Source organism: Ranitomeya variabilis, chromosome 2 (assembly GCF_051348905.1).
Source record: "Ranitomeya variabilis isolate aRanVar5 chromosome 2, aRanVar5.hap1, whole genome shotgun sequence".
NCBI classification, from domain to species: domain Eukaryota; kingdom Metazoa; phylum Chordata; class Amphibia; order Anura; family Dendrobatidae; genus Ranitomeya; species Ranitomeya variabilis.
In genome coordinates, this window is record NC_135233.1 from 386,904,035 (window position 1) to 386,925,149 (window position 21,115).

Here is a 21,115-nt window from a genome sequence, read left to right on the forward strand (position 1 = left end):
GCCCCCGGAGGTGGATGTGGGGGGCACATACTTTCTCCATATTAATGTCTATGGATGTAGATGAGGACAGAGAAGCCCCCAGAGGTGGATGTGGGAGGCACATACACTCACCGGCCACTTTATTAGGTACACCATGCTAGTAACGGGTTGGACCCCCTTTTGCCTTCAGAACTGCCTCAATTCTTCGTGGCATAGATTCAACAAGGTGCTGGAAGCATTCCTCAGAGATTTTGGTCCATATTGACATGATGGCATCACACAGTTGCCGCAGATTTGTCGGCTGCACATCCCAAAGATGCTCCATACAAGGCAGGATGGATCCATGCTTTCATGTTGTTTACGCCAAATTCTGACCCTACCATCCGAATGTCGCAGCAGAAATCGAGACTCATCAGACCAAGCAACGTTTTTCCAATCTTCTACTGTCCAATTTCGATGAGCTTGTACAAATTGTAGCCTCAGTTTCCTGTTCTTAGCTGAAAGGAGTGGTACCCGGTGTGGTCTTCTGCTGCTGTAGCCCATCTGCCTCAAAGTTCGACGCACTGTGCGTTCAGAGATGCTCTTAGGCCTACCTTGGTTGTAACGGGTGGCGATTTGAGTCACTGTTGCCTTTCTATCAGCTCAAACCAGTCTGCCCATTCTCCTCTGACCTCTGGCATCAACAAGGCATTTCCGCCCACAGAACTGCCGCTCACTGGATTTTTTTTCTTTTTCGGACCATTCTCTGTAAACCCTAGAGATGGTTGTGCGTGAAAATCCCAGTAGATCAGCAGTTTCTGAAATACTCAGACCAGCCCTTCTGGCACCAACAACCATGCCACGTTCAAAGGCACTCAAATCACCTTTCTTCCCCATACTGATGCTCGGTTTGAACTGCAGGAGATTGTCTTGACCATGTCTACATGCCTAAATGCACTGAGTTGCCGCCATGTGATTGGCTGATTAGAAATTAAGTGTTAACAAGAAGTTGGACAGGTGTACCTAATAAAGTGGCCGGTGAGTGTACTTTCTCCATATTAATGTCTATGGGTGTAGACGAGGACAGAGAAGCCCCTGGAGGTGGATGTGGGGGGTACATACTTTTCTCCATATTACTGTCTAGTGATGTAGATGGTGACAGAGAAGCTCCCAGAGGAGGATGTGGGGGGCACATACTGTCTCCATATTAATGTATATGGATGTAGATGAGAACAGAGAAGCCCCCGGAGGTGGATGTGGGGGGCACATACTTTCTCCATATTAATGTCTATGGATGTAGATGAGGACAGAGAAGCCCCCGGAGGTAGATGTGGGGGGCACATACTTTCTCCATATTAATGTCTATGGATGTAGATGAGGACAGAGAAGCCCCCGGAGGTGGATGTGGGGGGCACATACTTTTCTCCATATTAATGTCTATGGATGTAGATGAGGATAGAGAAGCCCCTGGAGGTGGATGTGGGGGGCACATACTTTCTCCATATTAATGTCTATGGATGTAGATGAGGACAGAGAAGCCCCTGGAGGTGGATGTGGGGGGCACATACTTTCTCCATATTAATGTCTATGGATGTAGATGAGGGCAGAGAAGCCCCCAGAGGTGGTTGTGGGGGGCACATACTTTTCTCCATATTAATGTCTATGGATGTAGATGAGGATAGAGAAGCCCCCAGAGGTGGATGTGGGGGGCACATACTTTCTCCATATTAATGTCTATGGATTTAGATGAGGACAGAGAAGCCCCCGGAGGTGGTTGTGGGGGGCACATACTTTTCTCCATATTAATGTCTATGGATGTAGATGAGGATAGAGAAGCCCCCGGAGGTGGATGTGGGGGGCACATACTTTCTCCATATTAATGTCTATGGATGTAGATGAGGACAGAGAAGCCCCCGGAGGTAGATGTGGGGGGCACATACTTTCTCCATATTAATGTCTATGGATGTAGATGAGGATAGAGAAGCCCCCGGAGGTGGATGTAGGGGGCACATACTTTTCTCCATATTAATGTCTATAGATGTAGATGAGGACAGAGAAGCCCCCGGAGGTGGATGTGGGGGGTATATACTTTCTCCATATTAATGTCTATGGATGTAGATGAGGACAGAGAAGCCCCCGGAGGTGGATGTGGGGGGCACATACTTTCTCCATATTAATGTCTATGGATGTAGATGAGGACAGAGAAGCCCCCGGAGGTGGATGTGGGGGGCACATACTTTCTCCATATTAATGTCTATGGATGTAGATGAGGACAGAGAAGCCCCCGGAGGTGGATGTGGGAGGCACATACTTTCCTCCATATTAATGTCTATGGGTGTAGACGAGGACAGAGAAGCCCCTGGAGGTGGATGTGGGGGGCACATACTTTCTACATATTACTGTCTAGTGATGTAGATGGTGACAGAGAAGCCCCCGGAGGAGGATGTGGGGGGGCACATACTTTTCTCCACATTAATGTCTATGGATGTAGATGAGGACAGAGAAGCCCCCGGAGGTGGATGTGGGGGGCACATACTGTCTCCATATTAATGTCTATGGATGTAGATGGTGACAGAGAAGCTCCCGGAGGAGGATGTGGGGGGCACATACTTTCTCCATATTAATGTCTATGGATGTAGATGGTGACAGAGAAGCTCCCGGAGGAGGATGTGGGAGGCACATACTTTCTCCATATTAATGTCTATGGATGTAGATGAGAACAGAGAAGCCCCCGGAGGTGGATGTGGGGGGCACATACTTTCTCCATATTAATGTCTATGGATGTAGATGAGGATAGAGAAGCCCCCGGAGGGGGGATGTGGGGGGCACATACTTTTCTCCATATTAATGTCTATGGATGTAGATGAGGACAGAGAAGCCCCCGGAGGTGGATGTGGGGGGGGCACATACTTTTCTCCATATTACTGTCTGTAGATGTAGATGGGGACAGAGAAGCCCCCGGAGGTGGATGTGGGGGGCACATACTTTCTCCATATTACTGTCTGTAGATGTAGATGGGGACAGAGAAGCCCCCGGAGGTGGATGTGGGGGGCACATACTTTCTCCATATTAATGTCTATGGATGTAGATGAGGACAGAGAAGCCCCCGGAGGTAGATGTGGGGGGCACATACTTTCTCCATATTAATGTCTATGGATGTAGATGAGGACAGAGAAGCCCCCAGAGGTGGATGTGGGGGGCACATACTTTTCTCCATATTAATGTCTATGGATGTAGATGAGGATAGAGAAGCCCCCGGAGGGGGGATGTGGGGGGCACATACTTTTCTCCATATTAATGTCTATGGATGTAGATGAGGACAGAGAAGCCCCCGGAGGTGGATGTGGGGGGCACATACTTTCTGCATATTAATGTCTATGGATGTAGATGAGGACAGAGAAGCCCCCGGAGGTAGATGTGGGGGGCACATACTTTCTCCGTATTAATGTCTGTAGATGTAGATGGGGATAGAGAAGCCCCCGGAGGTGGATGTGGGGGGCACATACTTTCTGCATATTAATGTCTATGGATGTAGATGAGGACAGAGAAGCCCCCGGAGGTAGATGTGGGGGGCACATACTTTCTCCGTATTACTGTCTATGGATGTAGATGGTGACAGAGAAGCCCCCGGAGGTGGATGTGGGGGGCACATACTTTTCTCCATATTAATGTATATGGATGTAGATGAGGATAGAGAAGCCCCCGGAGGTGGATGTGGGGGGCACATACTTTCCTTCATATTAATGTCTATGGATGTAGATGAGGACAGAGAAGCCCCCGGAGGTGGATGTGGGGGGGGCACATACTTTTCTTCATATTACTGTCTGTAGATGTAGATGGGGGTCAGGCGGCCATACAGTTCCCTCTTCATCAGAACTTGATCCCCACGTTCTCCTCATTCTGTAGGACACCGAGGTGACAGGCACATAGTGACCCTAATAAACCATAGCGGGGGTCAGATGGCACCAGGATGCACACGTAAGATAAGACATATGAGGCTGAGGGCCCGATGTACACAGAATTCTGGTCGGGAACGGAAAACAATCACTTTCTGTGTTTTCATTTCTAAATGTGTTTTTCATGGCTTGAAATTCCTCTCATTTCCTCCACGTTGTATTTAAAGATGGCGGCCACCAGGTCAAGAGACCTTGGCATTTCCTTGAGACTGGCCAAGGTTTCCTGTAGATTGGGAGGGGAAAGAGGTGACAGGAATGGGATGGGATGGGAAGGGAGATTTCCTGTCTCCATTTATATCCCACACACTTGAACACACGCAGGAACAGCGGAGAGATGCAGTAGGATCAGCTCAGGACGTCGGCGGGCTGGTGTCAGCTGGGTGAGTGAGCGTCCATGTATGCTGTGGTGGTGCACACACGGGTCTGCAGACAGCTCTGCCGACATCTTCTGTGTGTGATGCCGGACGGGCTTGGCTTCATCAGTGACGCGTTTCGGCCTCATAGTTCTCCAGACCTTTGTGTTGTCTTGTAGGACGAGGTGGGGAAGGCGCTGTACAGACATGACAATAGAGGCCATGAGACATAACATCACACAAGTACAAGGGAGCATGGAAAATAACCCGCAGCTCATAGCAATAAATATCTCCAGAAATGGTGACGTAAAACCTGCAAAAACTGCTCCACACAGGCAGCTACGCGGGTACAAGTTATAAATGACGCTGCAGGGGTGTAAGGACCCTAAAATTCTGAGAATACGGCAAAATAAAATAGCAATGGTAAAATATAGAATAGCAAACTGCAAAGTCTAATACAGGGTATAAAATGGTAAACTGCAGGATATACGCAGGAAATATGGCCAGAGAGAATGGTATGATACAAAGTGTAATATAACGTACACAACAGGTTATAAAACGCGGTATAAATCGGGGTATAATAAAGGCTACGATAAAGAGCAGGATGTAGAAAAGTCGAAAAGTCACAATAATAGAGTGTATAACGCAGGGAATATTACAGGGGCAATTCATATTATAACAATGGGTACAATACTGAGAATGATAAATATATAGGTAGGCTGCAATACAAGGTATAAGAGGGTATAATCAGCAGTATAATACAGGATGTAATACATGGTATAATAGGGTATAATACAGGGTGTAATACATGGTATAATGGTATAATAGGGTATAATGAGCAGTATAATACAGGGTGCAATACATTGTATAATAGGGATATATGAGCAGTATGATACAGGGTGTAATACATGGTATAACGGTATAATAGGGTATAATGAGCAGTATAATACAGGGTGTAATACATGGTATAATGGTATAATAGGATATAATGAGCAGTATAATACAGGGTGTAATACATGGTATAATAGGGATATATGAGCAGTATCATACAGGGTGTAATATATGGTATAATGATATAACAAGGTATAATGAGCAGTATAAATACATATATATATATATATATATATATTATAGTATAATACAGAGGATAGGAGTTGGAATAATGCAGGTATAACACAATCACAAGACGAGCCACGTGGGACATGGTTAATGCAGAAGGTAAGGAACAACCTGCACACGACCAAAGAGAGCAGCTGCTCCTCCAGCAGTGTAAATATATACATATATATATGTATACCCCGATATAAAGAAAGTGACAAGCCGTACATGAAAAAAGAAGGTAAATGAAAACAGTAACAATAACAAACTATAGATGGTAGAAATATTACATCCGCTTGTATATATAAAGAATGCTGGTATAACCTGGCCATATACAGTACTGTGTATAATTATATATGTATAGCTGGTAAAACCTGGGCATCCTCTGTATATAATTATATATTATTATTATTATTATTATTATTATTATTATTATTATTATTATTATTTATTGTTATAGCGCCATTTATTCCATGGCGCTTTACAAGTGAGGAGGGGTATACATAATAACAAGTACAATAATCTTGAACAATACAAGTCATAACTGGTACAGTAGGAGAGAGGACCCTGCCCGCGAAGGCTCACAATCTACAAGGGATGGGTGAGAATACAGTAGGTGAGGGTAGAGCTGGTCATGCAGCGGTTTGGTCGATCGGTGGTTACTGCAGGTTGTAGGCTTGTCGGAAGAGGTGGGTCTTCAGGTTCTTTTTGAAGGTTTCGGTGGTAGGTGAGAGTCTGATGTGTTGTGGTAGAGGGTTCCAGAGTAGGGGTGATACGCGAGAGAAATCTTGTATGCGATTGTGGGAAGAGGAGATAAGAGGGGAGTAGAGAAGGAGATCTTGTGAGGATCGGAGGTTGCGTGTAGGAAAGTACCGGGAGATGAGGTCGCAGATGTAAGGAGGAGACAGGTTGTGGATGGCTTTGTACGTCATGGTTAGGGTTTTGTACTGGAGTCTCTGGGCAATGGGGAGCCAGTGAAGGGATTGACAGAGGGGAGAGGCCGGAGAATAGCGGGGGGACAGGTGGATTAGTCGGGCAGCAGAGTTTAGAATAGATTGGAGGGGTGCGAGAGTGTTTGAGGGGAGGCCACAGAGCAGAAGGTTGCAGTAGTCAAGGCGAGAGATGATGAGGGCATGGACTAGGGTTTTTGCAGATTCTTGGTTGAGGAATGAACGGATTCGTGCAATATTTTTTAGTTGAAGTCGGCAGGAAGTGGAAAGGGCTTGGATATGTGGTTTGAAGGAGAGATCAGCGTCAAGGATTACCCCGAGGCAGCGAGCTTGTGGGACTGGGGAGAGTGGGCAGCCATTTACTGTAATGGATAGGTTCGTTGGGGGGGTCACGTGAGATGGGGGAAAGATGATGAATTCTGTTTTGTCCATGTTAAGTTTCAGAAATCTAGCGGAGAAGAAGGATGAAATAGTGGACAGACATTGAGGGATTCTGGTTAGTAGGGAGGTGATATCTGGTCCAGAGATGTAGATCTGTGTGTCATCAGCATAGAGGTGATACTGAAAGCCATGAGATTCTATGAGCTGTCCCAGGCCAAAGGTGTAAATGGAGAAGAGCAGGGGCCCAAGGACTGAACCTTGTGGGACTCCGACAGATAGGGGGCGAGGTGAGGAGGTGGTGTGTGAGTGGGAGACGCTGAATGTCCGGTCTGTTAGGTATGATGAGATCCAGGATAGGGCCAAGTCTGTGATGCCAAGGGATGAGAGGGTCTGTAATAATAGGGAATGGTCCACTGTGTCAAAGGCAGCCGACAGGTCGAGGAGGAGGAGGACAGAGTAGTGTCGCTTGCTCTTGGCGGTTAAGAGGTCATTGGTGACCTTAGTTAGGGCATATGTACAGTTAGTATATCCTGGGCATCTCCTGTATATAATTATATATGTTCAGCTGGTATAACCTGGGTATCTCCTGCATATAATCATGCTCCGACTGGCCCATAGGGTAGACTGGCGCTTGTGCAGATCTGGGCCCCCAACCCCACTGTATGGGCAGTACTTGGCATAATTCACTTGATTCACTCTGTACAGGAAAAACAGCATCTCATCATTCATTAACCGCACTAACCAGTTTATTAATATATATGGATATAGGTAAATGTGTGAACAAGTGTAGTGTAATATTTGTATGCAGGTGGAAAATGGGCCCCTCAAAGTAAATGTTACTTGTGGGCCCTTAGCACCCCAGTCCAACACTGCATATAATTATATATGTTCAGCTGGTATAACCTGTGTATCTCCTGTATATAATTATATATGTTCAGCTGGTATAACCTGGGCATCTCCTGTATATACATATATATGTATAGCTGGTGTAACCTGTGCATCTACTGTACATTATTATATATGTACAACTGGTATAACCTGAGTATCTCCTGTATATAATTATACATGTACAGCAGGTAAAACCTGTGTATATAATTATATATGTACAGCTGGTATAACCTGGGCATCTCCTGTATATAATTATATATGTACAGCTGGTATAACCTGCGTATCTCCTATATATAATTATATATGTACAGCTGGTATAACCTGGGCATCTCCTGTATATAATTATATATGGACAGCTGGTATTACCTGGCATCTCCAGTATATAATTATATATTTACAGCTGGTATAACCTGGGCATCTCCTCTATATAATTATATATGTACAGCTGGTGTAACCTAGGCATCTACTGTACATTATTATATATGTACAAATGGTATAACCTGGGCATCTCTTGACTATAATTATATATGTACACCAGGTATAACCTGGGCATCGCATGTATACAATTATACATGTACAGCTGGTATAACCTGCGTATCTCCTATATATAATTATATATGTACAGCTGGTATAACCTGGGTATCTACTGCATATAATTATATATGTACAGATGGTATAACCTGGGTATCTCCTGTGTATAATTATATATGTACAGCTGGTATAACCTGGGTATCTCCTGTGTATAATTATATATGTACAGCTGGTATAACCTGGGCATCTCCTGTATATAATTATAGATGTACAGCTGGTATAACCTGGGTATCTCCTGTATATAATTATATACAGTGAAGGAAATAAGCATTTGATCCCTTGCTGATTTTGTAAGTTTGCCCACTGACAAAGACATGAACAGTCTATAATTTTAAGGGTAGGTTAATTTTGACATTGAGAGATAGAATATCAAAAATAAAATCCAGAAAATCACATTGTATAAATTATATAAATGTCTTTGCATTTTGCAGTGAGAAATAAGTATTTGATCCCTCTGGCAAACAAGACTTAATACTTGGTGGTAAAACCCTTGTTGGCAAGCACAGCAGTCAGATGTTTTTTTGTAGTTGATGATGAGGTTTGCGCACATGTCAGGAGGAATTTTGGTCCACTCCTCTTTGCAGATCGTCTCTAAATCATTAACCCCTTTCTGACATCTGACGTACTATCCCGTCGAGGTGGGGTGGGCCCGTATGACCACCGACGGGATAGTACGTCATACGCGATCGGCCGCGCTCATGGGGGGAGCGCGGCCGATCGCGGCCGGGTGTCAGCTGCATATCGCAGCTGACATCCGGCACTATGTGCCAGGAGCGGTCACGGACCGCCCCCGGCACATTAACCCCCGGCACACCGCGATCAAACATGATCGCGGTGTACCGGCGGTATAGGGAAGCATCGCGCAGGGAGGGGGCTCCCTGCGGGCTTCCCTGAGACCCCCGCAGCAACGCGATGTGATCGTGTTGCTCCGAGGGTCTCCTACATCCCTCCTTGCCGCAGGTCCCGGATCCAAGATGGCCGCGGCATCCGGGTCCTGCAGGGAGGGAGGTGGCTTACCGAGTGCCTGCTCAGAGCAGGCGCTGGTAAGCCTGCAGCCCTGCACAGCAGATCGCCGATCTGACAGAGTGCTGTGCACACTGTCAGATCACCGATCTGTAATGTCCCCCCCTGGGACAAAGTAAAAAAGTAAAAAAAAATTTTTCCACATGTGTAAAAAAAATAAATAAAAAATAAATTCCTAAATAAAGAAAAAAATATATATATTATTCCCATAAATACATTTCTTTATCTAAATTAAAAAAAAAACAATAAAAGTACACATATTTAGTATCGCCGCATCCGTAACGACCCAACCTATAAAACTGTCCCACTAGTTAACCCCTTCAGTAAACACCGTGAGAAAAAAAAAAAAAAAACTAGGCAAAAAACAACGCTTTATTACCATACTGCCGAACAAAAAGTGGAATAACACGCGATCAAAAAGACAGATATAAATAACCATGGTACCGCTGAAAACGTCATCTTGTCCCGCAAAAAACAAGCCACCATACAGCATCATCATCAAAAAAATAAAAAAGTTATAGTCCTGAGAATAAAGCGATACCAAAATAATTATTTTTTCTATAAAATAGCTTTTATTGTATAAAAGCGCCAAAACATAAAAAATATGATATAAATGAGGTATCGCTGTAATCGTACTGACCCGAAGAATAAAACTGCTTTATCAATTTTACCAAATGCGGAACGGTATAAACGCCTCCCCCAAAAGAAATTCATGAATAGCTGGTTTTTGATCATTCTGCCTCACAAAAATCGGAATAAAAAGCGATAAAAAAATGTCATGTGCCCGAAAATGTTACCAATAAAAACGTAAACTCGTCCCGCAAAAAACAAGACCTCACATGACTCTGTGGACTCAAATATGGAAAAATTATAGCTTTCAAAATGTAGTAACGCAAAAAATATTTTTTGCAATAAAAAGCATCTTTCAGTGTGTGACGGCTGCCAATCATAAAAATCCGCTAAATAACCCGCTATAAAAGTAAATCAAACCCCCCTTCATCACCCCCTTAGTTAGGGAAAAATAAAAAAATAAAAAAAATGTATTTATTTCCATTTTCCCATTAGGGTTAGGGTTAGGGCTAGGGCTAGGGTTAGGGTTAGGGCTAGGTTTAGGGCTAGGGTTATTGTTAGGGTTAGGGCTAGGGTTATTGCTAGGGTTAGGGCTAGGGTTATTGCTAGGGTTAGGGCTAGGGCTAGGGTTATTGCTAGGGTTAGGGCTAGGGTTAGGGCTAGGGTTAAGGCTACAGTTAGGGTTGGGGCTACAGTTAGGGTTAGGGTTTGGATTACATTTACGGTTGGGAATAGGGTTGGGATTAGGGTTAGGGGTGTGTCAGGGTTAAGGGTGTGGTTAGGGTTACCGTTTGGATTAGGGTAAGGGGTGTGTTTGGATTAGGGTTTCAGTTATAATTGGGGGGTTTCCACTGTTTAGGCACATCAGGGGCTCTCCAAACGGGACATGGCATCCGATCTCAATTCCAGCCAATTCTGCGTTGAAAAAGTAAAACAGTGCTCCTTCCCTTCAGAGCTCTCCCGTGTACCCAAACAGGGGTTTACCCCAACATATGGGGTATCGGCGTACTCAGGACAAATTGGACAACATCTTTTGGGGTCCAATTTCTCCTGTTACCCTTGGGAAAATACAAAACTGGGGGCTAAAAAATAAGTTTTGTGGGAAAAAAAGGATTTTTTATTTTCACGGCTCTGCGTTGTAAACTGTAGTGAAACACTTGGGGGTTCAAAGTTCTCACAACACATCTAGATAAGTTCCTTGGGAGGTCTAGTTTCCAATTTGGGGTCACTTGTGGGGGGTTTCTACTGTTTGGGTACATCAGGGGCTCTGAAAATGCAACGTGACGCCTGCAGACCAATCCATTTAAGTCTGCATTCCAAATGGCGCTCCTTCCCTTCCGAGCTCTGTCATGCGCCCAAACAGTGCTTCCCCCCCACATATGGGGTATCAACGTACTCAGGACAAATTGGACAACAACTTTTGGGGTCCAATTTATTATGTTACCCTTGTAAAAATACAAAGCTGGGGGCTAAAAATTCATTTCTGTGAAAAAAAAGAGGATTTTTTATTTTCACGGCTCTGCGTTATAAACTGTAGTGAAACACTTGGGGGTTCAAAGCTCTCAAAACACATCTAGATAAGTTCCTTAGGGGGTCTAATTTCCAAAATGGTGTCACTTGTGGGGGGTTTTAATGTTTAGGCACATCAGGGGCTCTCCAAACGCAACATGGCATCCCATCTTAATTCCAGTCAATTTTGCATTGAAAAGTAAAATAGCGCTCCTTCCCTTCTGAGCTCTGCTATGCGCCCAAACAGTGGTTTACCCCCACATATGGGGTATTAGCGTACTCAGGACAAATTGTACAACAACTTTTGGGGTCCATTTTCTCCTGTTACCCTTGGTAAAATAAAACAAATTGGAGCTGAAATAAATTTTGTGTAAATAAAAATGAACATTTAACTTTTTTTCAAACATTCCAAAAATTCCTGTGAAACACCTGAAGGGTTAATAAATTTCTTGAATGTGGTTTTGAGCACCTTGAGGGGTGCAGTTTTTAGAATGGTGTCACACTTGGGTATTTTCTGTCATATAGACCCCTCAAAATGACTTCAAATGAGATGTGGTCCCTGAAAAAAAATGGTGTTGTAAAACTGAGAAATTGCTGGTCAATTTTTAACCCTTATAACTCAATAACAAAAAAAAAAATTTGGTTCCAAAATTGTGCTGATGTAAAGTAGACATGTGGGAAATGTTACTTATTAAGTATTTTGCGTGACATATGTCTGTGATTTAAGGGCTGTAAGGTTTCTCTTACTGAGAGTGTTGGGGGACACTCACTTGGCCGCGATATTCAAGCACACGGGCACGGGTTTATAAAACAAAGCAGTCCATGCGGTTTATTAAGCCTCATAAACCGGGTTACGCACAGTTCATAGTATAACTCATGAAACACAACAGGCACCAACTGGTGCATTTACTTGCAGCTTCAAACACTTCAGTGTACGGCTTTGCCTCACGGACACTAACGTGCTGGGCATCTCACTTCGCCCAGTTACCAGGGTGTCCGTACGCCGTACACTTCACCAACGTCCCAAGTCACAGACAGCACATGTGACTCCGGGTTGCCGTCTCTAAACACGCTGGTCCTCCCTTAACCAGTTCCCAAGGGAGACCACACAGTTCATAGAACTTCACAAGCACTACCGGCCTGTACGGTACCTGACGGGAGCTCCGGCTCCACCTGCTGACTCCTTGCCAGTCCACACCTCCGGGTAAGCTGCCTTACAGGGATCACCAACTTGCCTGGCCGGCACACACTAGTCAGTCCAGAGCCACTGAAGGATTGTAGCTTCCCCAGTTCCACTGTGCACTGCTCCGGGATCCGGTCCTCCTCCTAGGACCTCCCACGCCAGCAGGTGCTTTCCAGGAAGCCTCCTCCCAGGCTTCCAACACAGGAACACACCGAGCCCTCAGGAACTCCCTCAGGGATTTTGCACTTGGACCCTTCAGGTCCAAACACTGAAACCACACAGGAACATGTGACCCACACCCTGGTCACGTTATGTACCTGTAACCACACCCACAGTAATGGATCACATGGGCTGGTCACGTGATCCTGACATCACTGCAGGTCAATTCTCACGGCCTCAATACAACTCCGTGCACATCCCGGGGAGACCATGCAGCGCCCCCTACCTGTTACAGGAGTTACTGCATCACATATATCACAGGGCATAAAAATTCAAAGTTGGAAAATTGCGAAATTTTCAAATTTTTCGCCAAATATCCGTTTTTTAAACAAATAAACGTAAGTTATATCGAAGAAATTTTACCACTATCATGAAGTACAATATGTCACGAGAAAACAATGTCAGAATCGCCAAGATCCGTTGAAGCGTTCCAGAGTTTTAACCTCATAAAGGGACAGTGGTCAGAATTGTAAAAATTGGCCTGGTCATTAACGTGCAAACCACCCTTGGGGGTGAAGGGGTTAAAGGGAACCTGTCACCCCGTTTTTTCCGTATGAGATAAAAATACCGTTAAATAGGGCCTGAGCTGTGCGTTACAATAGTGTATTTTGTGTACCCTGATTCCCCACCTATGCTGCCGAAATACGTTACCAAAGTCGCCGTTTTCGCCTGTCAATCAGGCTGGTCTGGTCAAATGGGTGTGGTGACATCGCTGTCTCTTCCCCCAGATCTTGCTTATTTTTCCGTTGGTGGCGTAGTGGTTTGCGCATGCCCAACTGCCAAATCAACTGCACAGGTGAGGAAAAAGAGCGCGATCTGCGCTATTCCCCTGGTGATCGTGGGGGCGGCCATCGTCTTGAGGGCGCGCGTGCGCAGATGGAGCGCTCTGCTGCCCGGGGTTTCAGGAAAATGGCCGCGGGATGGCGCGCGTGCGCAGATGGAGATCGCGGCGGCCATTTTTCTGAAGCCGAGTTCGCATCTCGGCTTCAGGAAAATGGCTGCCGCGATCTCCATCTGCGCATGCGCGGCATCCCGCGGCCATTTTCCTGAAGCCCCGGGCAGCAGAGCGCTCCATCTGCGCACGCGCGGCCTCAGGAAGATGGCCGCCCCCACGATCACCAGGGGAATAGCGCAGATTGCGCTCTTTTTCCTCACCTGTGCAGTGGATTCGGCAGTTGGACATGCGCAAACCACTACGCCACCGACGGAAAAATAAGCAAGATCTGGGGGAAGAAACAGCGATGTCACCACGCCCATTTGACCAGACCAGCCTGATTGACAGGCGAAAACGGCGACTTTGGTAACGTATTTCGGCAGCATAGGTGGGGAATCAGGGTACACAAAATACACTATTGTAACGCACAGCTCAGGCCCTATTTAACAGTATTTTTATCTCATACGGAAAAAACGGGGTGACAGGTTCCCTTTAAGATTTTGAGGCTGTCGCTTGGCAACTCGGAGCTTCAACTCCCTCCATAAGTTTTCTACGGGATTAAGGTCTGGAGACTGGCTAGGCCATTCCATGACCTGAATGTGCTTCTTTTTGAGCCACTCCTTTGTTGCCTTGGATGTATGTTGCCTTGGGTCATTGTCTTGCTGGAAGACCCAGTCACGACCCATTTTTAATGTCCTGGCGGAGGGAAGGAAGTTGTCACTCAGGATTTTACTGTCCATTCTCCCATTGATGCAGTGAAGTAGTCCTTTTCCCTTAGCAGAGAAACACCCCCAAAACATAATGTTTCCACCTCCATGCTTGACAGTGGGGATGATGTTCTTTGGGTCATAGGCAGCATTTCTCTTCCTCCAAACACGGCAAGTTTAGTTAATGCCAAAGACCTCAATTTTTGTCTCATCTGACCACAGCACCATCTCTCCATCACTCACAGAATCATCCAGGTGTTCATTGGCAAACTTCAGACGGGCCTGCACTTGTGCCTTCTTGAGCAGGGGGACCTTGCGGGCACTGCAGGATTTTAAACCAGGGCATCTCCTGTATATAATTATATATGTACAGCTGGTGTAACCTGGGCATCTATTGTACATTATTATATTTGTACAGCTGGTATAACCTGGGCATCTCCTGTATATAATTATATACACTTGGTAAAAATTGTAGGTACCTCAGAAAAACCCACAATAGTCATAGAAATAACTTGAATCTGACAAAAGTAATAATAAATAAAAGATCTATGAAAATTAACAAATGAAAGTCAGACACTACTTTTCACCATGTTTCCACAGAATTTAAAAATAAAATTCATGAAATCGGCCTGGACAGAAATGATGGTTCCCTTAACTTAATATTTTGTTGCACAACCTTTTGAGGCAATCGCTGCAATCAAACGATTCCTGTAACTGTCAATGAGACTTCTGCACCTCTGGACAGGTATTTTGGCCACTCTTCAAGAGAAAATTGCTCCAGTTGTCTCGTGTTTGAAGGTTGCCTTTTCCAGACGGCATGTTTCAGCTCTTTCCAAAGATATTCAATAGGATTTAGGTCAGGGCTCATAGAAGGCCACTTCAGAATAGGCCAATGTTTTCCTCTTAGACATTTTGGGTGTTTTTAGCTGTGTTGTTTGGGTCATTATCCTGTTGCAAGACCCATGACCTGCAACTGAGACCACACTTTCTGACACTGGGCAGCACATTTCTCTCTAGAATCCCTTGATAGTCTTGAGATTTAATTGTACCCTGCACAGATTCTAGACACCCTGTGCCAGATGCAGAAAAGCAGCCCCAGAACATAACAGAGCCTCCTCCATGTTTCACAGTAGGGACAGTGTTCTTTTCTTGATATTCTTAATTTTTCCATCTGTGAACATAGAGTTGATGTGCATTTCCAGAAAGTTCAATTTTTGTCTCATCTGTCCATAGGACATTCTCCCAGAAGCTTTGTGGCTTGTCAACATATAGTTTGGCAAATTCGAGTCTGGCTTTTTATGATTTTTTTTTTCAATAATGGTGTCCTCCTTGGTAGTCTCCCATGAAGTCCACTTTGGCTCATACAATGACGGATGGTGCGATCTGACACTGATGATCCTTGAACTTGAAGTTCACCTTTAATCTGTTTAGAAGTTTCTCTGGGTTCTTTTGTTACCATTCGTATTATCCATCTCTTTGATTTGTCATCAGTTTTCCTTCTGCGGCCACGTCCAGGGAGGTTGGCTACAGTCCCATGGATCTTACATTTCTGAATAATTTGTGCAGCTGTAGTCACAGGAACATCGAGCTGCTTGGAGATGGTCTTATAACTTTTACCTTTAACATGTTTGTCTATAATTTTCTTTCTAATCTGAGACAACTCTTTCCTTCGCTTCCTCTGGTCCATGTTGAGTGTGATGACCACCATGTCACCACACAGCACAGTATCTGTAGCCCTATATACCGGACCACTTACTGATTCCACGATTGAAGACACCTGTGATGATAGTTAGTGGGTACACCGCGATTTAACATGTCCCTTTTGTCACATTGTTTTCAGGGTTTCCATCATTTCTGTCCAGGCCTATGTCATGAGTTTTATTTTTTTTTTAATTCTGTGGAAGCATGGTTGAAAAGCAATGTCTGACTTTCATTTGTTTATTTTCATAGATCTTTTATTTATTATTACTTTTGTCAGATTCAAGTTATTACTGTGACCGTTGTGGGTTTTTCTGTAATTAAACGAGGGGTAGCAACAATTTTGACCACGTGTGTACGTACAGGTGGTATAACCTGGTATGCCCTGTATATAATTATATCTGTACAGCTGGTATAACCTGGGTATTTCTTGTATATAATTATATATGTACAGCTGGTGTATAACCTGGGCATCTCCTGTATATACGTACAGCTGGTATAACCTGGGCATCTCCTGTATATATGTACAGCTGGTATAAACTGGGCATCTCCTGTATATAATTATATTTATACAACTGGTATAACCTGGGCATCTCCTGTATATAGTTATATATGTACATCTGGTATAACCTGGGCATCTCCTGTATATAATTATATATGTACAAGTGGTACTGCAGAACATTTCAGGCTTCATTATTGTTTTTTTCTTGGGAGTTGAAGATCAGACCATTGAAGGTCATTGAAGTCATTTTTTTTTCTCCAGATCTGAGGCCATGCCAGTCACCGCTCCCAATCCGTTTGATGAGGACAGACCCCTGGATCGGCCGGCCCCTGAGGGGGGCAACCCTTTCCTTGACTATGAGGTGGAGGGTAAGAGGGAACCTTTGGGATCAGACGCCAAGCGTCGAGGAACACTTGAGAAAATTGCTGGACTTTCACCTTTTTGGAAAGGAGGGAAAGGTCTTTTAGGGGTGAGAGGAGCACCCGAGAAAAGACGAGGGAGAAGGAAATCGGAGGATGTCAGTATGTTGTCTCTCGGCCGCAAAAAAGATGGTGGAGATGAAGAGGGCGGTGGCCCTGGTGGAGGAGTCAAGCGCCTCTCCTTTCTATGGCTTGGCAACAGTGGGGGAAGCTTGGGGAACCGGTCACAGAGGGAGTCCATGGTGGAAGTGGTTCCTGAAAGCAATGAGGTTATCCGAGAAGCTGAGAAACCTCGAGAGCCGCTCTCTGGTGAGTCCTCATTGTGGCCCCTGTAATGTAGTGACACAGGGTCCTACTCCTTTATTACACAATCAACAGAGCAAGAAATGAGTGAACAGTCCAAAGAACCTTTATTACATGCAAACCGAAAGGTCCATAAAACAATCCACCACACAGAGGATAAAATAGTCCAGGAACACGGATACAGTCCAGTAATGGGATAAATGCGGGAGATGAGAGTCACAATCCTCTGCTTAGAGACTGATGTGGCAGTGTGGCTCCAAATACTTCTGCATATAGGCTCCTCTAGCAGTATCTTCCAGGGTAGTCAGGGTTTCGCCAAGTCTGTCTGTGGTGCTGACCTTAGCATCAGCATCCCACAAAGAATCAATTTTACTTGTCTCTCTGCCCTTCTCAGGCGCCCTCCTTATACCCAGGGGTAGGCAGACAGGTGGGATGGTTTTCAGGTTCCCCAGACCTGTGACTGGTGCTTCAGAGATCAAGGCACTACAATGGGGTGGTTTGTGGCATTTGTCATGAATAGACAGTCAGATGTCAGCAGGGATTCATCAAGAGGCATGGGCACATTCAGGATGCAGATGGTAACTCAGCCATTTCAATTATCGGACCTTTTGTGAGGTAATTAAGACTCTAGACAAGACGGGGATTTCACAGAATAATGCAGAGCAACAAGACAACACTCCTAAAATCAGTAAAAATATGAACATAGACAGAATGATACCCCACACACCTATCACACCGTCACACTTGGCCCATGGTACTAGTCATGGGGACACAAGTCGCGCAGCTCAGGATGATGTGGATGGAGAATTAGGGAGAGGGATGACATCTGTGAGACACAATTTGCTCCTGTCTTCTGGTGACCGGACATGATCGGTCCATGTAAACAGATCCTTACACAGAAGTGACATGTAGCAAGACCTGGGGGTCTCAGAGTCTGAGACTCCCACTTCTACTGGTCTATATGGCATATACTATTAACTTCCAGAATAAGGGAGCCTCAGTACCTGAGAGCAGGTGCAGTCATCTTGTCCATTCACTTAAAGGCTACAAACACCTTCAGGCCTTTTTTTGTTACTTAGGCTACTTTCACACTAGCGTCGGGAACAACCCGTCGCTGTGCGTCGGGCCGAGGTTCCCGACGCTAGCGTGGTCTCCGCCGCACAACGGGGGCAGCGGATGCATTTTTCCCACGCATCCGCTGCCCCATTGTGATGTGCGGGGAAGTGCGGGGAGGTGGGGGCGGAGTTCCGGCCGCGCATGCGCGGTCGGAAAAAGCGGACCGTCGGGAGCAAAAAACGTTACATGTAACGTTTTTTTTTCCCGACGGTCCGCTAACACACACCCAAGCGTCGCAAAACGGACGCGACGTTTTGCAATGCGTCGCAAATGCGTCGCTAATGTTAGTCTATGACGAAAAAACGTATCCAGCAAGAACTTTTGCTGGATGCGTATTTTCGGCAAAACGACGCATTTGCGACGTATTGCAGTTAACGCTAGTGTGAAACTAGCCTTAAGTGCATACATTTTGGGCTACATTAAACCCGTTTGGCTGTTGCAAACTTATTTCCCCACACATTCTTGGCTGCAGAATGAGTAAACTGAGAATCCCTCACTGAGCTTGATTTGTCAAGGAGTTTGTTACCTGTCTTAATCTGAACTCCTCTCTGCTGATTTATGACCACAGAGCACATCAGTCAAGGTGAACTTTGATGTGGTCATAAATCAGCCCAATGGAGCTGATAAAAGACAGATAAAACAGGTGCAAACTCTCGGTTAGGACGAGCTCACTGATGGATTGTCAGTTACCTCATTCTACAGCTACCAATGTGTTAGGAAAATGAGCCTGTAAAAGCAAAATGGTGCTAAATTTTGAATGAAAAACTAAAATTTTTCAGTTGAAAATACATGAAGTTAAGTAAAAGAAAAATAATTGCTCCGAATGTGTCCATATCCTTTAAGGCCCAGTTATATGGGCCGATAATTGGAGAATGAGCATTAAAAAGAGTCACCATAATGCAGAACACAACGCGCAGCACAAGACCTGATGCAGCTGAGTAACCTGACTTTTCCCTTGATCCAGTGTTGGAGATCCTACAGCTCATCCAGCGTCGGGAGCTGCGGTCGGCCGACCAGCATATTGTGGAACTGGAGGCTGAATGTGACGTAGAGCTGAATCCGGTGACTCTGAAGAGTCCGGGCCGACAGGCCAAAGACGTGACTCTGTTGTACGAGGCTCTGATGAAGGAGATGTGGGCAGTGGTGGAAGAGTCCCTCAACAACAAAGGGAAGCACCTGAAACTCAACGAGGTGATCGGTGTCATCCAGCAAGAGGAGGCTCGGGAAAACCCTCCTGGCAACAAGAACATGAGGGCATATTGGGTGGAGGCCATCCAGAGAAGCGTGAAACAGAGGTTAAAGAGCAACCTGGAGGGCAAAATGGGCTCCCTGCCATCTCAAGCTGACAGGGTCAAGAGGATTGTGGTGGAAGACCTGACCTCAGTGAAGAACTACTTGGTAAGTGATTGACTGCACTAGTCAGGGTGGATCTAAGGAATCCGTCCATGTAAATGAACGTAGCATGAGTATATACATCCACATGGACACACGTACCTGACCAGGAAAATAAGGGTCCACGAGTGTGAATGTACTGTACATGGACACACGTACCTGGTCAGGAAAATAAGGGTCCACGAGTGTGAATGTACTGTACATGGACACACGTACCTGGCCAGGAAAATAAGGGTCCACGAGTGTGAATGTACTGTACATGGACACACGTACCTGGTCAGGAAAATAAGGGTCCACGAGTTTGAATGTACTGTACATGGACACACGTACCTGGCCAGGAAAATAAGGGTCCACGAGTGTGAATGTACTGTACATGGACACACATACCTGGCCAGAAAATAAGGGTCCACGAGTGTGAATGTACTGTATATGGACACACGTACCTGGCCTGGAAAATAAGGGTCCCAAGTGTGGATGTACTGTACATGGACACACGTACCTGGCCAGAAAATAAGGGTCCACGAATGTGAATGTACTGTACATGGACACATGTACCTGGCCTGGAAAACAAAGGTCCACGAGTGTGAATGTACTGTACATGGAAACACGTAACTGGCCTGGAAAATAAGGGTCCATGAGTGTGAATGTACTGTACATGGACACACGTACCTGGCTAGGAAAATAAGGGTCCACGAGTGTGAATGTACTGTACATGGACACACGTACCTGCCCAAGAAAATAAGGGACCACGAGTGTGAATGTACTGTACATGGACACACGTACCTGTCCAGGAAAATAAGTGTAGACGAGTGTGAATATACTGCACATGGAGACACGTACCTGGCCAGAAAATAAGGGTCCATGAGTGTGAATGTACTGTACATGGACACATGTACCTGGCCAGTAAATGAGGGTCCACGAGTGTGAATGTACTGTACATGGACACATGTACCTGGTCAGAAAATAAAGGTCCACAAGTGTGAATGTACTGTACATGGACACACGTACCTGGCCAGAAAATAAGGGTCCACAAGTGTGAATGTACTATGGGCACACATACCTGGCCAGGAAAATAAGGGTCCACGAGTGTAATGTACTGTGCATAGACACACGTACCTGGCCAGAAAATAAGGGTCCACATGTGTGAATGTACTGTACATGAACACACGTACCTGGCCAGAAAATAAGGGTCCACGAGTGTGAATGTACTGTACATGGACACACGTACCTGTCCAGGAAAATAAGTGTAGACGAGTGTGAATATACTGCACATGGAGACACGTACCTGGCCAGAAAATAAGGGTCCATGAGTGTGAATGTACTGTACATGGACACATGTACCTGGCCAGTAAATGAGGGTCCACG

General features: G+C 45.3%; 1 protein-coding gene across 3 annotated transcripts in view; it reads left to right on the top strand.

The window, feature by feature from the left end:
- The window catches only part of EXOC3L2 (exocyst complex component 3 like 2), a 78,226-nt gene that overhangs the window by 49,359 nt on the left and 7,752 nt on the right, over positions 1-21,115 (top strand). The window contains exons 1-3 of one of the 3 annotated variants that reach the window (XM_077286364.1): positions 4,227-4,294; positions 16,782-17,248; positions 19,323-19,756. In XM_077286364.1, coding sequence (XP_077142479.1) covers positions 16,792-17,248; positions 19,323-19,756 — 891 coding nt within the window. In that variant the 5' untranslated portion in view covers positions 4,227-4,294; positions 16,782-16,791. Of the gene's footprint in view, positions 1-4,226; positions 4,295-13,833; positions 13,980-16,781; positions 17,249-19,322; positions 19,757-21,115 lie in introns of those variants that run through there. The other 2 variants (XM_077286366.1, XM_077286365.1) reach the window with 2 other exon arrangements.